Source organism: Drosophila takahashii, chromosome 2R (assembly GCF_030179915.1).
Source record: "Drosophila takahashii strain IR98-3 E-12201 chromosome 2R, DtakHiC1v2, whole genome shotgun sequence".
In the NCBI taxonomy this organism is placed as follows: Eukaryota; Metazoa; Arthropoda; class Insecta; order Diptera; family Drosophilidae; genus Drosophila; species Drosophila takahashii.
The window spans coordinates 33259824-33277573 of record NC_091679.1 but is presented as its reverse complement, the minus strand read 5'-3'; the positions used below and the strand labels follow the sequence as shown (position 1 = coordinate 33277573).

The following is a 17750-nucleotide window of genomic DNA, read 5'->3' as shown; positions in this document are numbered from 1 at the left end:
TTCTTTGTTAACAAAATAGGCTTACTACTTATAATACTGTCTACCACAACTTAAAAAACGACCTTAAAATGAACCAATGTAAATAAATAAAATAAAAGAAATCCATAAATATTTTACATAAAAATAATTTGCTAAAAAAGAAATTTTGTAAATAATAATTTGAACATACCCCTAAAGTACAGTTTCATAGTTCTAAAATAGTGAGAGAAATTAAAAAATTTACGCAATATGCCATACAAGTAAGAAACTTAACTTCCATTTGATAAAAACAGTAATTTACGTCTTGAAGCCATTATGGACCAATTACAAAAATATTTAAAATAGTATAATATGTTAGAGGTATTTTACAAAAGTTTTACATTATCCCAACGCCACCCATCAAGTATACGTCTGTTGTGAGAACTACAAGACTTCAGTCCCCAATTAAGATAGGCGCCACCTATAACATATAAATTCAAGTAATGTATATAGCTTTCTGGTTCAAAAAGAAAGTTCCCCCAAGCTGTGGGGGTGGAACTTGGACAATTGAAGAGCCGGCTAAAGCTCCCAATCGGGGCAACTCTACGACCCCAAACATATGGCCAAGCAGGCTGCACAAAGCTGCGCTGCTGAGAGAGCGCGTGGAGAGAATACTTCGTGGCGCTCCGTCCGCTGGCGCTGTGTTTATAACGGAACTCTCAGTTCGCTCGCGCTCAGGCTCTGGGAACGTTGTGCTCTGGACCGCCGAAGGACCAGCTCCACGCTGGGAGTACAGCCAGCCAGTTGATATATATACATTTGGCCTGAAGTGGCCAAAAGTGTGACAAACAGAACGGAAAGTTAGCATACTTTTGTGAGTGACGATTTGGCCAAATCGTGAGTTCAAGCCCCTCAATCTCAATCCAGTGAAATCGAAGATTTTGAAAATGTGACCCAATTGAAAAGGCGAAAACGGGTCGCAGCTACATATGAAATACACACACATTCGTATAAATATAGCATACATATATGTAATCGAGCATAAGTACATCCGTCAATACAAGGAGGTAATCCCCATGCGGATATTGTGGGCGCGGTGGAGTTGTTGTTTAGCAAACACACATAAATTAATAATCAACATTTTTGGGCCTCGGGCAAAAAGTATCGGTTATGCGAGGGTGTGCGTGTGTTTGTTTTACTTTTCGGTCAGAGCTGCAAAAAAAGTTCAATCGCTGAAACTTCTGGCAAAACAGGCCGAAAGGTTTCGCCTGCTGCTGCTCTTTTTCGAGGCACAGCTGATTTGCAAAGCCCTCCTGGCGAACATGTTGGCTTGTTTGGTTTGAAGCTCAGAGCCGCCACTTCTTCACTCCACTGCAGCCCCTTGAAATGCCGACTTTTCTGGGCCTAGCTTTACGGTTTTACGGTTCTGAAGCACGCACGCCAAAGGGCAGCGCAGCGTGCACACGTAATAATAAAGCCATAATCAAAGGTAACCCGGGACAACGGAGCGTATGCGTGTTTTTGCCCCAGGTCGGTGGCCTGACCACTAGCTACTCGCTATGACACGCGGAATGCCAAGGATTCGGGGATTGATTGAGCGAATACTCGACTTTTTTTGCACTTTGAGAAACAGATTTTAGAAAAGATTTTGGGTCCAAGAAAATCTTAGAAAGAAAACATATAAAAGTTTAGGATTTGTTAAATTAAATACTGTCATTAAAAATATTTTTTTTATTTAATATAAAACTTTTTATGGAAGATAGTTTCTTTATTACTATTTTTGTCATATTTAAATTTAATTTTCATAAAATTCCGATCTTAATGGGTAACCCTATCCAGCCACTCCAAATATAATGGTTAGGATCCTAGCGAATACCTCAAAATTTCGCATTTCCATTGACTTTGCAGAAATCAAATAAAGCGAAAGTGCTGCCCCTCGAATTCCAAATATCTCAATCTCAGATGGCATTGCGGCTGGCACCATATGCACATATTTGGCGCCCAAATCGCAGCCCCTCCGAAAACTCACCACCCCCCAGTCAAAACACCTATTTATGGAGCACAAGTGGTTATCCGAAATACTTATTCTTCGTTCCCCTTCCCGTAGAAACAGTTGCGGCCACACTTCGGCACTCAGCACCGGGAAAACCACAAACAACGTCTGCAGATGGGGCACACTTCAATGTGTTTTCACTCATATCTCTAGTTTTCCGGTAGCATATTTATTTTCCACTTTAATGGAAAACATATGCCGACGCATGAGTTCGGGGGAACACGCACTTGGCAAAGGTATTGCCATGGATCGCCTTTCGATCTAGATGCCTTCTATTACATTTCGCCGCTGACTGATTCCGCTTAATTGTTTCTAATTGCATGTGTAATTTAATTAAGGCAATTGCACGGTTCACCTTGAACTATCGGCTGCCTCATCAGGGGCCCAGTGTGTAAACGTAATTCAATATGCGATGATTGCAATTACGTTGGATTTGCTTTACTGGTGTCTGTTACGTGGAAAATGGCAATCGATAAAGGCCAACGCAGCCGGCTTCTCGATTTGATTGCACTTGTTTCGCAGTTGTCCATTGCCATGGCCACGATTATGCGGAAAGTTCTCAGAAACCGACTGTTTTTCTGGGCCAACTTGATTGGCGGCTGGCGGATCGGTTAACGAGGGTAGACGACGTCCCGTTATTGCCACAAGTCAGGCAAACCTTCAACCTTTTGTGGACCTTTCGCACTGAATTATTAATTCATGGAAATCAATCAAGGCAACTTATTTAACACTTCGGAAATATTTATTTTTAGTTTATTTGAGCTACTTGTTTGGCATTTAAATGATTGATTTTTAATCTCGCAAGTCTCTCGATTTGTATTGCATTTGCTTTTTATTTGGGGTTATAAATTATGACTCATAACTCATTTTGACATGCCCTAATATTTTTTTTAAACTTAAGCCCACCGACACTGTTTCTATTTTGGTTCATAAATCACTTTCAAGATCCCGCTTTCTTAAACAATTTTAGGAACTATGAAGCTCTCTGACACCATGGCCACGCCAATAGAAGAGAAACTCGATCAAAACCTAAAGGTAAGACAAAGATACACTCCATATGATATTATAGATTTTGATTGGATTGTTTGTATTTCACAGGTGCGAACTGGTATGGTCCACGTGAGCGATGGCAAGAGCAGACCAGAACCCCTGCGACTTAATCTTACAATGGAGTTACTTTCGCTGCAGAAGTTGGAGGTCGTTACCCCAAGTAGTTGTCATCCCAATGGACCGCCAATGGAATCGAAGGTGAGATTTGGTGTTTGTGGTTTAAGGAATTCATAAAGATTTAAAAAATTTCTGTATTAGGAGCGTATGGTTCAAATTACGCGCCAAAAGCAAGGCGGCCTTGGACTGAGCATAAAAGGTGGAGCCGAACACAAGCTACCCATATTGATATCGCGTATCTATAAGGATCAAGCGGCGGATATTACGGGTCAGCTTTTTGTGGGCGATGCCATTATCAAGGTCAATGGAGAATATATTACGGCCTGTCCGCACGACGATGCTGTCAACATATTGAGAAACGCTGGCGATATAGTTGTACTCACGGTGAAGCACTATCGCGCAGCAACGCCTTTCCTTCAGAAGCAATGTGAGTATTGTACTGGGGCTTTATATCAGAGTAACTAATAACTGAAAAACCCTTTCCCACTTCTTAGTAACCAAAGACACGCCCGATTCGGACAACGATGCCACTTGCGCCGAACTGAAGGCCGACGAGGGCTACAAGTCCTCCGTCAATAGTGGAACCATCAGTCGCAGTTGCAGTCGCCCCATGTCAATTTGCTCGGAGCCCGAAAAACGATGGACCGATGTGGTGGCAGGTGAGTTATCTAAATTTATGATATAGAACCCAAATATAAATATTTATAAAATAACAGAAAAGTTACAAATATCTTAATAAGTTTTTCCAGAGTTATTAGTGAAAGACTAACATATCATAAAAATAGGTCGTACAGTGTAATTTTTTATCAATTTTACATAACTGAATTAGAATATCCTTAAATTAATTTTAAGTAATTATTTGGAGTTTAATAGCAAGACTCATATTTTTCTACCAGGAAAATTAAATGAATACCTAGGAAAATTCTTTCTTAATTTTAAATTCATGTATTTAAACTAATTTTTATATTTTGAAGTACCTCTGATGATGGCCTATGTGACGAGATATATATATGGCACTGACAAACTGCGCCAAAACGCCTTTGAAGTTCGAGGTCTCAATGGCATTACCACAGGTGTTATACACTGCGATGAGCTGGCCATACTTAGTCAGTGGCTGAAATTAATCACGGATAATGTTGTGGGCCTAACGCATTTACAAGTAAGATGGCAATTAAACAAATACATTTTTCCACATTACATAATAAATTCTTTCAAACAGATGAAGCTATATAATAGAAACTTTGCTGTGGGCGAGCGCATTGAGTACATGGGTTGGGTAAACGAGGGAGTTATCAACAACAATATATCCTGGCAGAGCTACAAGCCCAGATTTCTACTGCTCAAGGGCACCGAAGTGATGCTCTTTGAGACGCCACCAGTAAGTCGGAGTTATTTATGATTGTGATCTATTAACAACCTTATAATTTACCCTAAAAATAGTTAAATGTGGCTGGCATCAGTAAGGCTTTGGTGGTCTACAAGGTCTATCAGACCATGTTCCGAATCGTCAAGGAATCCGAGACTGTGGATAGTCGTCAGCATTGTTTCCTGCTGCAAAGTTCAGGTCATGAGCCCCGTTATTTGAGCGTGGAAACCCGTCAAGAGCTTTTAAGGATCGAAAACAGCTGGAATGCGGCCATTGTGACCAGTGTCATTAAGTTGGGAGTAAGTTTTACGTGTTTATAATATCTAAAACAGTTATAATTTTATCTTATATTAATTTATACTTTTAGCGTAAGACCTTTGCTGTTTCGCATCATGGAAAAAGTGGTGGACTTACGTTGGACTGGCAAGCTGGATTTTCCCTAACTGAAGGAGCCGATTCCGCTACAGTTTGGCAGTATAAATTCTCCCAATTAAGAGGCTCTAGTGATGATGGTAAATCCAAGCTAAAGCTGCATTTTCAGGATCACGAAAGTCGAGCAATCGAAACCAAGGTAATTTAAAACTAAATATAATATTTATATTTTACTTAATTCTAACTCTTTTTCTTTTGATTTTCATCTAGGAACTGGAATGTCAAGTACTACAAAGTCTGCTTTTCTGCATGCACGCGTTTCTCACGGCCAAAGTGGCCTCAGTGGATCCAGCATTTTTGAGCTCAATCCAACAGACCTAAATCAAAATAGAAGACAAGGATTCACGGACTCACATTTAAATGATATATGGAATATTCGTAAAGTGCATAGCAAATAACTCGAATATGAATGTTGGACTAGGTATCTCATACATGATTGTCTGCTTGTACTTATTATAAACAAGTACCCGTTTCGGTGTATGTATGTTGATCTGAATGATTGTAATTGGATATTGATATATTTATAGCGCTGATAAAACTGAAAGTGAAATCTCTTGGTGCATTACAGTAAATTTTAAGCATACATAAGGCAATTACTTTAGGCATTTTTCCTATTACGTAGACTTGGTACTTAAAAATTTGAAAAAAACAACAAATTTATATTGTTTATAATCGATTGTTTCCCACTGTAGCCTTTATAGTTGAATTACTTACCTTACTAACGGAACGATAAAACCACATAGGTCTGCCGAATCTGAATGTCAGAAAAGTGTCGCTTTTGCTACGAACCGAAAGGGTTCTAATTGGGGGGCCTCAAAGGCTTTATTCCGTGCTGTATCCTCTAGAAATATTTCTCCGAAGGTTTAACGAAAAATTAATCGAAATATTAAGTATGTTTTGTGTGCGCTCTAATGAAAATTTAATTTTCGAAACAAAAAAACGAATGCTTTAAGGTCGGATTAACTGTTGTTTTTTACTGAAATAATAGCTGATGTCATAACATAGATATATACCTTATAAAATATAAAATATATATAACAACCACCGAACAAATCTCAATGCACAGACGTAATATGAACTAGATTTTATAACTGTTATACATCTAATCAGAGCCAGTTAAGTGATTCCATCAGACACTCACTTAGGTCATTTGTCAATTCAGAAAGTGTCTTTCAGTGGCAAGATCGTATTTGTTGCTTATGCATATTGCATCGTGTGTATTGATTTTAGGCATTATTGCACAACATACGTATTACGTACATCTACATATTTACCAATTAGTTAGCGAATCATCGACGAGCACAAAGGATCATATATGTAAACACACACACAAACACTCAAAATCAAGTTGGCGCATTCGCAAAGCTCCCCGATCCCCAAAAAGTGTGAACCGCACGATCAGAATATCTATAGAAATATAAAAATATGTATAATCCTCATACCAAAGCAGAAGAATCAGAATCAAAAGTATTTACTGTACATATGCTTAGCTCTATTGGGTTAGAATCCGCTCTATAGCACCAGAAAGTATACCATAACCGCAGACAAAGTATTTGCATACAGTTCACAAACGAAACAAAGCTAACTAGATGCACCTTAATCGCAACCCTAACCCAAAAACCCGACCAACATACGTAATCTGCATACACCGCAACATGTTATACGAACGAGTATCAATTACCAGGGAGTTGGACCTCCCCCATCCGAACTAACCATACATAACATATATATATTTTTAATGCAAAGCTTACATAGTGCTGTATGAAGTGCGCGACATACAAATATATATGCCATATGTACCCCAAAACTAAGAATACTACTCAAAAGCTGCGATTCTGTAAGAGAGTTCAATATTTATCTGGAACTGCGCTACTTGAAACAATTCATCGATTGAAAACCATTTGTGTTGGTTTGGTTACGGTCCTCACTTTACTTTTATACGTTACTAATTGAAATTATTGTACAAGAAAAACAAGCATTCAAATTGGAATAAAAACCCCGAATATCTAATCAAGAATCTAAAGGTGTATTTTTAATTCTAAATTATTACCATATATTTAAATCTGCCCACAAGTAAAAAGCCTTTTTTGTTTTTCAGTAACTGAAATTATAATAATTTATTTCAACAAATTGAAACAGAACTCATGGCTGTTAGTTCTGCTTCAGAGTGAAAGAAACCTTAAATCAATTTTAAAATATCAAAAGTCTATATACAGAAACGATTTTAGAATTGGGATCGTTGACTTAACTCCCAATTGATTGCTTAAAATGGCTGCTTTAAGCAAACAATCGTAGTTTCTTGGACGGGGTAAACTTGTATAGTTTAGAACAAACCTTTGCATATGACAAAATCCCCTCATGGCTGTTTGAGGGGATTTTGTAGTTCAACTGCGGCAGCTTTTGCTTCAGTTCCATGAGATAATATCCTATAATGTGTTTAAAGCTTTTACATCATCGATTTTTGTGTATGTACAGATTCTGTGCCCAATTTGAGCCGCGATCGTGTCGTTAATTCCATTGGCATATGCAAACATTCTTTCAAGGATTTTCACGAGGATTAACTGACGAGTGCTTCGTTCTTTTTTTCGGACTTGGTATTATCTACACAGCATTGTATCTATGTGTATGCTATAGCTGGCATTAACCATACAAACTACAAACTAATCCTAACTTAGTTCTTACGGTTTGAAGCTGCTCTTGCATGTTTTCGGTTGTTTTTGGTTGTTTCTCCTTTTTCGGTGCCGAAACCTAAGTACGTTGTTTGCGAAATTTGCCGGTCCTGCGGGACCTGCGCCTAATGTCAAACGAAAAACACAAAAACTTTCATGCAATCGCCACTGGTATGTGAACGTGAGTTGTTGGTAAATTTCCAAATCTAAACGTAGTAAATTTGAAAACGGGCCACTGGTCGAACTCAGACATCGACGGGTTCCTTGGCGGTCTCCGTGTCGGTTAATCGCACCACGGTCACCTCGGTGGTGACCCCGTTCAGCACCATTGCCATCGATTGCTGATCCCGCCAGGGTGTGGTCAAAATGGTCAACCTCTGCCGCAGGCTTCCCGGCGTGGAAATCAGTTTAAATATCGCAACCGCCGGAATCATCACCACCGAGGAACCGGCTATACACCATCCCAGCGCATTGGCCCAACTGGGATAGACGTAGTCCGCATAGGTCAGTGGTTCGTAGCCAATCAGGCCGTAGACCGTGATGAAGAGCAGGAAAATCGGAGCCACAAACCGCCAGCACACCTGCCAGTATCGCCCCGGTGGAAAGCCAATCATATCCCTTATGTCCTCGCTGAATCGATTGGTTCCGTAGATCCAGGAAACGGCAATCGCCTCGAAGAACACGGCCACCAGAATCGAGTAGCCGGCAGCATAGCGATCGAGCAAATGGAAGAAGTAGAAGCCGCCTTGGGTGCAGCTGGCCAGTCCGACCACAAAGTACAGGGAAAACAGGCCGGCGACAAAGAGCTCCCGGTTCCTTTTTATCTTGGGGAACTCGTCGCTCAAGGCGGTTATGATAGCCTCAGAGCCACCAAACTGTAAGGATTGCGAGTTTAAAAACGAAACTACTCAAACTATATAGAATAACCCTTACCGAACTATCCAAACCCAAGGTGAGCAGCATCATAAAGAATATTAGGGCCCAGAAAGTGCTGGCCGGCATGGTGGCGATGGCAGCTGGATAGACCACAAAAACCAGACCAGGTCCCTCGGTAGCCACATCCTCGATTCGAACACCCAAAGTGTGGGCCATATAGCCCAGCACGGAGAATATCACAAAGCCGGCTATAAAGCTGGTAGCCGAATTGATAAAGCTGGTCAGCAGAGCATCTCTGGGGAGGAATTGGATTATTGTAAAAAATTTTCCAAATGTTAACCTTACTTAGAGTTGATTTCTCAATGTCAGGTTAAGGTTCTGTTAAAAAAAATTAACTAGAAGTTAAATTATACGTCTTCTCATTATGATGTTAAGTAGCCAAAAAGTTAAACCAGAACATAACCTATAATTTTTTCGAAATATAACCTAATCACAAAAGTTAACCTGACATTGAGAAATCGACTCTTAAAAACATACTTGTACACATTATTGTGGTATTTATTGTAGGATGCGTAGGCCAGCAGCACTCCAAATCCTGGACCCAAGGAGAAGAACACCTGGGTGGCAGCATCCACCCAGACCTCGGCCTTATAGATGGCACTGAAGTTGGGCGTTAGATAATACTGAATGCCCAGAAACGAGCCGGGCAGTGTGAGACCCCTGATCAGTAGAATGAGCAGCACCGCATAGGGGAAGAGGGCCGTGAACCACACGACTTTGCCCGAAGTGCTGATGCCCTTCCACAGTGAGAAATAGCAGATTAAGTAGACAATCAGAAGGCACAGCGCCATATCCCATTTGATGGCGCCCAAATCGTGGATTCCCTCGCTCTGATTCAGCTCCAAAATGTAGCGGCTGAAGGAGGTGAAAAGTCTATAATATTTTCTTAAAACGAAGAAATAAATCATACTCACTTGAAATACTCTGAGGCAGCGGATTGAAAGCCCTCCACATGACCAACCGAAGGCGTGTCCAAACTGGTTATTGAACCATTCACATAAGACTCATTCAGGAGCATGCTTTGATTCCCCATCACATAAAAGTCACTGTAATTGCCTATGAGTGAAATACGAGAAGCATTCTGGCTCTCAAACTAAAAGCAATATTGAAGTTAGGAACAGGTTATTCGGTTTCTCAAAAAAACATTACTTACCGGTCTACAATTTGGAGTATTCCAAACATTTTTGCATGACGTCCAAGGTAATGAGTTGGTAAAGGAGGCAAAAAAGAAACGCAACGACCAGGCAATAATCACATTATAGTAGAAGTCCACATAGAAGGCTATCAGCACCACGGCATAGCCAATTCCTGGAAGAGAATAGTGCTTATTTATGGGTTTCTTGGTACTGAGCTAACTACTCACCCTTGAAGAGCGGCACTAGGCGACCCCAGCACGTGATGGCACCCTTACGATTGTGCTGACCCAGGGCCAACTCCATGTAGAATAGAGGAATACCACCGACCACCAACATAATGCCGTAGGGCACAAGAAAAGCGCCTGAAAATTATAATAATTTAACCACCTTTTCTTGTTGATTGTTTGAAAAACTTCGGTGATCTCAAACCACATTTTAAGCCGCCTAAAAGTAGGCAACGTTTAATTTCATAGCTGGTAAATGCAGTAAGTGGAAGAACCACATTAAATTTCCTCCTCCCCATTATTTCTCCAACTTTTACCTGTCCTTTTTTTTAGCTGTAGGCATAATCAATACCTCTTTTATGATAATGATTGCATAACCGCCACATATTGAGACTGACCCGTGTCACAATCTCTGCATTGTTCGCTCTCATATTTCCTACATAGACACCCCGACCTTTATGTATGTTCGATGGTACACAAAATCAAATTGTTTTACAAGTGCCACTCTAAGGACATTTTAAAAACATTAACAGCAGCCTGACGGTGGAAAGGCGAGGGCGAAAAGCGGCGGAAAGCTGTCTCCTGCAGTCATCTCCGTCACCTCCGGAAAACCCAAGCCAAAGTTTCACCCCCTTTTGGGCCTGACAATTGGTAGAGTGCCATCGATACTTTGTTGAGTGGCAGGGGATGATGTTTTTATGATTTGATTATGTCTATTAGCAGGCAAAGTGGCCGACAAAGTCGTCTATTGCCATTACATACATACGAACATCGGTGTCCCCGGACATGCTATTCTATATGTAGTAAGTGTGTATATCCCTATCTACAAAGGCTCTAGCTCTGCCACCCCGGTGCTTCCTTCTGTTATGTCAATTATGCTGGAAATGTAAAACAAAAACGTATAAAATAAAGTCGAGGCATCTATGACGCCCGTCGCCTGTTGTTGAAGCCATAATTTCCGTTGCTTCAAGTGCATTTCCCCTGCTTTCCCATTTTCCACCAGCTCGTCACGGACACTGTGCAAATATGTGCCTCTAATTCGATTGCCTGGCCATAATTTGGTCAAAACTTGGCCAATTTCAGACGGACATGTGGATGGCATTTTGAGTTTTGAGTAGCAGATTGATTTTCTATTGAATTACATTGGAAAGTTATGTCTTCTTAACAATGAAACAAACTTTTTTAAATTAATTTGGTTATGCTCTTGGCAAAGGTTGATCTAAGTGCAAGACAAACTTGATTAAAAAGTACCTTCAGTTTTATTTAATTCTTTTAAAATTGGTTTTGAGAAATTCAGATATTAAGTGTGGTTACTATTTTTTAAGATATCCGTTTCCGTTTCTATGTTCCCATACTTTTTAAAGAAAAGCTTGACTATAAAAATGAAATGCATAGCTAACTAATGTAGCAACACTTGCGGTAAATATGCGCGATCTTAACTGGAGACAAAGCAGCCTGCTCCTTGGGTTTTAGCCATAATCCAGGACAATGTGGCTGGCACAGCCTGTTGCTGCCACTGCCACTGCCACCAAAGCTTCCACTTTCGAGTTGCAGGAGAGGCAGCAGGAAAATGGGAAACAGAATAAATAATACCGACTAAGCTGTGGTAATAATCGCAACCTGAGCGAGTTGGTGGTCCTGGCAACGGACCTAAAGTGGAACTTAAGCTCGAGCCGGAGCCACTGATTGAACGCAATGAAGCGTATAAATATAACAATTTATTATTATGATTTTAAAGGCAGCAGCGTGCGGATGGAGAAGAAAAAAAACCTCATAAAATAGTAATAACTATATATCGGAAGGCTCTGTGAGCCACATCCCATCCATTCACAACGCATCAGCGGGAAAGTGCCGCAATCAGGGGAAAATGGGAAGGCGGAGGTGGAGATGGAGACATGTTTCGCACATGAATTTCCCACAATGCGATGGTGGAAAGTGCTCCGGCAACAAAAGCCTAGGGAACTCCACATAAGCAGGCTGACATATTGCCCAGAAATGGGGTGAGAAAAGAGCGAAGGAGTGAATGGGGGTAAGCAGGCCAAATGCGATTATGACTGCCAGATTTAGTTGTCATACAGAAGCACTTAACTTTTGGAATTGTTTTGAATGATGGCGTTGACGATGAGGATCAGGAAGCGAACTGAGTGTTCGAGTGTATGTCCTTTGCCGCTTTTCCAGCGGGGGAAACCCTGCGATTTGACAAAGGAAGCTGGCCTCCCCGACCCCCGACCCTTAGATGAGAGCACTTCGCACCACTTTGACAAAGTGTTAACAAGGCCGAAGGGAAAATGCAGAAGGCGGAAAGCGGAAAGCGACGGGTTCCGTGGCGAGCCCAATGATGTGTAAAGCCATATAAATTATTTTCACTCAGCCAGAGCGATTCACGAAATGTCTTTATTCCCTAATTGGCCAGTTCACACGGAGAAAAAATCGGCGTCATTGGTCAAGAGCATATTTTTGTCAAAGGTAATATAATATATCAATTATATTTTAATGATCTTAGTTTTCCCCTAAATTTAGTTTTTTTTTAAATCTTTAAATCTTAATTTCAGATCCTATTATTTATGTGTTATAGTATTAATGAAATAACTTTTATACCCTTGCAGAGGGTATTATGATTTCAGTCAGAAGTTTGCAACGCAGTGAAGGAGACGTTTCCGACCCCATAAAGTATATATATTCTTGATCAGCATCACAAGACGAGTCGATCTAGCCATGTCCGTCTGTCCGTCTGTCCGTCTGTCCGTCTGTCCGTCCGTCTGTCCGTCTGTCTGTTTCTACGCAAACTAGTCTCTCAGTTTTTGAGCTATCGGGACGAAACTTTCGCAAAAGTCTTCTTTCTATTGCAGGTAGTATATATGTCGGAGCCGACCGGATCAGACAACTATATCTTATAGCTCCCATAGGAAGGATCGGAAGAAAAAAACTTTAAAAAATTCTAGCTTCGGTGTTTTTTGAAATATTACCTTCTACTTTTGGGGATGTTATTTTTTAAATATTTCTGAATTTCGAATTAATTATCTAAAAAATCGGACTACTATATCATATAGCTGCCATAGGAACGATCGGAAAGTTAATGGAAAAGTAATAGGAAATAAATTCTAGCTTCTTTGGTTTTTATTGTATTATCTTCTACTCTAGGATATAACTCTTTTTAAATATTTCCGAATTTCAATTTTAATTTGATCAAAATCGGACGACTATATCATATGGCTGCTATAGGAACGATCGGAAAATTAATGAGAAATATTAGAAAATTGAACATTTTTGCGATTTGTTAATTAATAGGAATGATCTGCAAGGGTATATAAGCTTCGGCTGGCCGAAGCTAGCTTCCTTTCTTGTTTTATTATAATTTTAATATATATCAAGATCAAGATCAAACATAAATGTTAAAATAAATTTTATATATTTATTAGTATGTACAGCTGTCAAAAAAATAATAGCACCACTAACCCAAAAAAATTTTAACTAGTCACCCTACTCACATTTTTTAACTTTTTTAACTTTTCAAAACGGGTTTTAAATAGTAAGACTAAACATAATTTGAATATGAAAAAAAATTTTAGCTTTATAAAAGGTTTCTGGACTTATTTAAGAAAATCCATGCAAAACTGGAAAAACGTACGAAAAAAATAATAGCACCACTTCTCTAAAAATAGAATAAAAGGTAGAAAAATGACAAATGGGTAACTTAATCTTTGGTTGGCGGTAGCTTACAAGTAAATCTAAGTTTAAAGTGTAAATATCTTTTGCGATTTTTGGATATAATGACTTACTATCGATTAAACAAGTCAGGACCCTACCTATAAAGGAATTGGGGCCCAAAAGTCATGATATATTTTCAAATTTTGTTCGGAAATGATTTAAGACGTTTTAGATTAACTGTATAAACTGTCTTAAAAAAAAAACTCCAAGATTTTTGGTTGTGTTATGGTCAAGCGAGTACACAAGTCACTGTATATTGCTGACTGAGTACTTTCGAACTCTTTCTTTGCTATCCTGACCGTGATCCTGGCCGGATTTTATTGGTCAAAGATTCATTTAAGAAGTATTATGTATTCAGTTTAAGCTACGAATTACTATTGTATTACTATTCACATCATAGGATGATTCATGAACGATGTATTCATCCGTATTGATCTTACTTCAAGAAGGAAAAACAAGCCTCTGTTAATACTAGGTCCATGCTCAATAAATGGATGTTTTGGTACCATGTTTTTGGTCAATTTAGGTGTTTAGAAGACGCATGACTTATAAAAAGGATTTCTTCTTACCCAATTTAACTTTGCCTTCACACATTCTCATAAGTTTGCGGGCATTCATTTGTAAGTTTTTTTGACGAGCCCTATGCCCTTGTAAATGTGTTTCGCATTTCGGATAGGATTTTTTTTTTAAGTGCATGTTTTATAAATTTGTTTATTAAAGCATTATCCAACTATTAAAATATTCGCTATTATTTTAAGCACGTGTTTTAGTTTAGTTTTGGCTCTGATAAGATTCTTTGTGCTTTGTGATATAACATTTTAGAAGGAAAAATGGGACACGACTCGCTTTTTCTGCGTTATCCTTTAAAAGTTTATGCCATTTTTAATAAAGATGATCCAAGACCTAACAAATTGAGCCGGTTTTCATGACCGTTTTCCATCCAATATGTTTTTTTTTAATATTTTTCTTTTCCGACTTGAAAAATTTTTCCACATGTCCTTGTATTGCCAAATGGTAATCAATTTGATGTCTGGATATCAGGAAAAGTTAGTTTTAGTCAAATCTCATAGAATATATCCTTTATACACAAGAATATTAGCGCATCGTAACGTTTTATTTAAAGAAAACGGAAGTGGTGCTATTATTTTTTTCGGCCTTTTTTTGATTTTTTTTTCTTAAAATCTGAAAAAATTATATGTAGACAATATTTTCGATATCCGTATCAATTTTTTCAAATAGGTGGAATACTAATCAAGATAATAAAAAACACTTCTTGTATAAAAATCCCCGTCTTCCACATGTTTCTTTAATATTAAGAACCTGTGACGAAGTGGTGCTATTATTTTTTTCGCAACTGTATACATATATAGTAAAAACTTTCATAAATTCTAAGATATTAAAAAAAAACGTTTAGTTTTTAAGATTTTCATAAATATTCAATGGTTTTAGGTATTTTCTTCTTTTATAGAAAACAATTTTTATTTTAAATATTTATCAGGGAATATAACCGAAATAAAATCCAGACTTACCACCGCCATTTTTGTAGCACAAATAGGGAAATCTCCAGACGTTTGCTAAATCGACGGCGAATCCAATAACCGATAATAAAAAATCCACTTTGCCGCTCCATGTTTCCCGCTCGTCGCTGATGCTATTGTTATCGTTATCGTGTGGCGTGGGCGTCTTTGATTTGGATATGTGTCCGGTCGGTGACATCTGCGACTATATAACCCGTCGTGTCCTTGATCCAAAACGTGGAGTTCCCGCCGCCGCACTTTGAAATCTGTGAAAATCAGAGCACTTCAGTGGGTCATCTCTTTGCAGATATGTGGGCCAGAAATATCACCCCGTTCGAATCATTTAAATCCCAAACATCAAACCCCAAACCCTTCAGCAATCCATGGTCTTCAATGAGTGTGTGTTCAGGGCACTTGAAACCTGTTTGGCAACGACATGTGCTCACCCAGCCCTTGAAGAGCTCGTTGGCACATTACGCATACGACAGGTGGCATGTTCAAACACACTGGCCAGCACACACTTGACCATCCATCCACACCACAGAACAAGCACATATATCTGTCCATACATGCTCAGCCGTCGGGAATCTTTGCGTGTAATGAAACCACAAGCATGTCAAACAATTAATCTGATCTACTTAATTCCTCCCCGCTGACTTTAATTGCCCAGAGTTGTGATCAATTAGGCGGAACGCAGATTGAGTGCTTAAAGTGCTCTGGTCTTATTTATGAGCGACTACATCATAGTTTTGATTCTAGAATCGATGGAAATCTTAGTTGGTCAGACAACAGAGCCATGCAATTTTTCAAAAAAATACGTTTTTCTTGAGTTTTATACATTTTTTTTTAAACTAGTTCAATGGATTCTAATTTATTAACTGCACGATAATTTTTTACTTATGCAGTCATTCCTGTAAGATGTACTTTGTAGACCCAGAAAAAAAAAGTTCAAAGTGTTTAAAAACCAATTTAAAAAGTTCGTAATCCTGCTTGTTCATTACATTTTAGGAATATTCGGCAAGATTAGAGTCCGTAGAAATTCTGTTCTATTGTTTTGGAATTAATAGATATGTTTTTTATTTTTCTGGTTATTTATTTCCAGGTGTATGCTTAGATTTTCTCCCAGTTAAATAACCCCCTCTAATGAGTCATTAATATCCAACTTTGAACAGCTTGTTATATGTAATCATTTAATAGTTTGACTCTTTAACATTTTTAAAATATTTTTTAATGACACGTTTAGCAAGTTTTAATTTCCTCATGCATCATTTATTTAATATTTATTGAATTTAGAGGCACCTGAACAGCGTTATTTATATAAACTGTGTTTAAAGTTTAAATATTTTTATTTTCACTTGGTAACTTATATTTTGCACTCACTAAAAATAGTTTTAAAAATGTGTACCTAAGAATTCCCTGGTTTCGCTTACTTACCTAATAAATACCGAGCTCAAATCGTGTACTTGCACCAATCCATTGTAAAGTAATCCTTGAGACTTTTGAAAAATATCCAGAAAACTTAGAAAAAAGCTCCTCACAACCAATGGCAAATACGAAAAACCAAACTTCACTTCACATACATGGGCGGATGTGTCTAAATATTTTTAAAAAACTTTCAACTTGAGGGCCGTTGCGGAATTCAAAATCGTAGCTGTTGCGCCTTTGGTGACATGCGAGCGTTTGCAAATGGCTGCTGGCCAGTGGCGCCTTTTATAGCCCGCGACAAGTGGTTACCGTTACGTCGGCTGCATCTCTTATCACACTCACACAAGCAGGCATAGCCAACACACACACACACACCCCAGTGGCACTTATGTGCGGAAAAGTTTTGTGTGTGTGTCAAGCGCAGCGGTGAAGTTGAACCTCTAGAGCTGAAATACGAATTCTGAAAGCCAGAAGTCGCATGCGCCAAGGAAACGTCGACGGAACCGGAACGGAAGTGACCAATTAGAGTTGCCTTACATATACAGCGACAATGGTGCGTATACGCGATGTACGTGTGTACATGCCGCCGACGCTGTATTGGTGCAGGCGGTCTCTGTGTGTGCGAGAGCGCTTCCCACCGGGAAAATTCCTCTGGAAAATAACATATTTTCAAGAGGTTTCTCCATAGAAGCGGAAGGGACTAAACCTCATTCACCCCTTACATTTCTTCCATCTCTGGTTTCAAAATACACGGGGGTGACACAAAAAGTAAGGGGGAAATGAGGTTTCTATCTGGATCTCTGGCAGAAGAATGCAGGACAAAATCCACTGGTTTTTCGACTTCCCGCATTATAGATTTTCCACACGTACCCAGTTATGGTTTTCCTCCACTTGCAATATCTGCTTTTCTACACCCTCCCAGTTTTGGTTTTTCCAGACCCTCGCAGTTTTGGTTTTGCACTGCTTTGCAGTATCTGATTTTCCACAATAAAAATCATGTTTTTTGTAATATTTGTTTGTGTATTTATTAATAATATTTACAATCGAAGCATTGGAACTACAAATTTTTAATGCCTGAAGCATTCCCGGGTTTTGCTTGGCCGAATGCAGTACTTAGATATCCATTTCTTGTCTGTCTTCTGAAAATTTCAAACATAAT

General features: G+C 39.0%; 2 protein-coding genes across 6 annotated transcripts; one reads left to right on the top strand and one right to left on the bottom strand.

The window, feature by feature from the left end:
* The first annotated feature begins 682 nt into the window (after positions 1–682).
* Syn2 (Syntrophin-like 2) lies at positions 683–6993 on the top strand. 4 transcript variants are annotated; one of them, XM_070213412.1, is made up of 10 exons: positions 683–832; positions 2982–3046; positions 3110–3259; positions 3320–3605; positions 3673–3837; positions 4153–4337; positions 4398–4556; positions 4619–4843; positions 4912–5115; positions 5187–6993. In XM_070213412.1, exons 2-10 carry the CDS (start codon positions 2987–2989, stop codon positions 5295–5297), a joined length of 1545 nt encoding a protein of 514 aa, XP_070069513.1. In that variant the 5' UTR covers positions 683–832; positions 2982–2986; the 3' UTR covers positions 5298–6993. The 4 variants fall into 4 exon arrangements, with proteins under 4 accessions (XP_070069513.1, XP_070069512.1, XP_016999546.2 ...); XM_070213411.1 differs by having other exon boundaries at positions 683–855; XM_017144057.3 differs by lacking the exon at positions 683–832 and adding an exon at positions 882–1025.
* Positions 6994–7713: 720 nt separating this feature from the next.
* Positions 7714–16831, bottom strand: DAT (Sodium-dependent dopamine transporter). Of its 2 annotated transcripts, none has more exons than XM_070213050.1 (8): positions 16601–16831; positions 15179–15449; positions 9945–10079; positions 9735–9889; positions 9496–9674; positions 9059–9436; positions 8579–8816; positions 7714–8520 (listed from the first exon to the last, which is right to left on the bottom strand). In XM_070213050.1, exons 2-8 carry the CDS (start codon positions 15363–15365, stop codon positions 7891–7893), a joined length of 1902 nt encoding a protein of 633 aa, XP_070069151.1. In that variant the 5' UTR covers positions 15366–15449; positions 16601–16831; the 3' UTR covers positions 7714–7890. The 2 variants fall into 2 exon arrangements, with proteins under 2 accessions (XP_070069151.1, XP_070069150.1); XM_070213049.1 differs by having other exon boundaries at positions 15179–15432.
* Between the last annotated feature and the right edge of the window lie 919 nt (positions 16832–17750).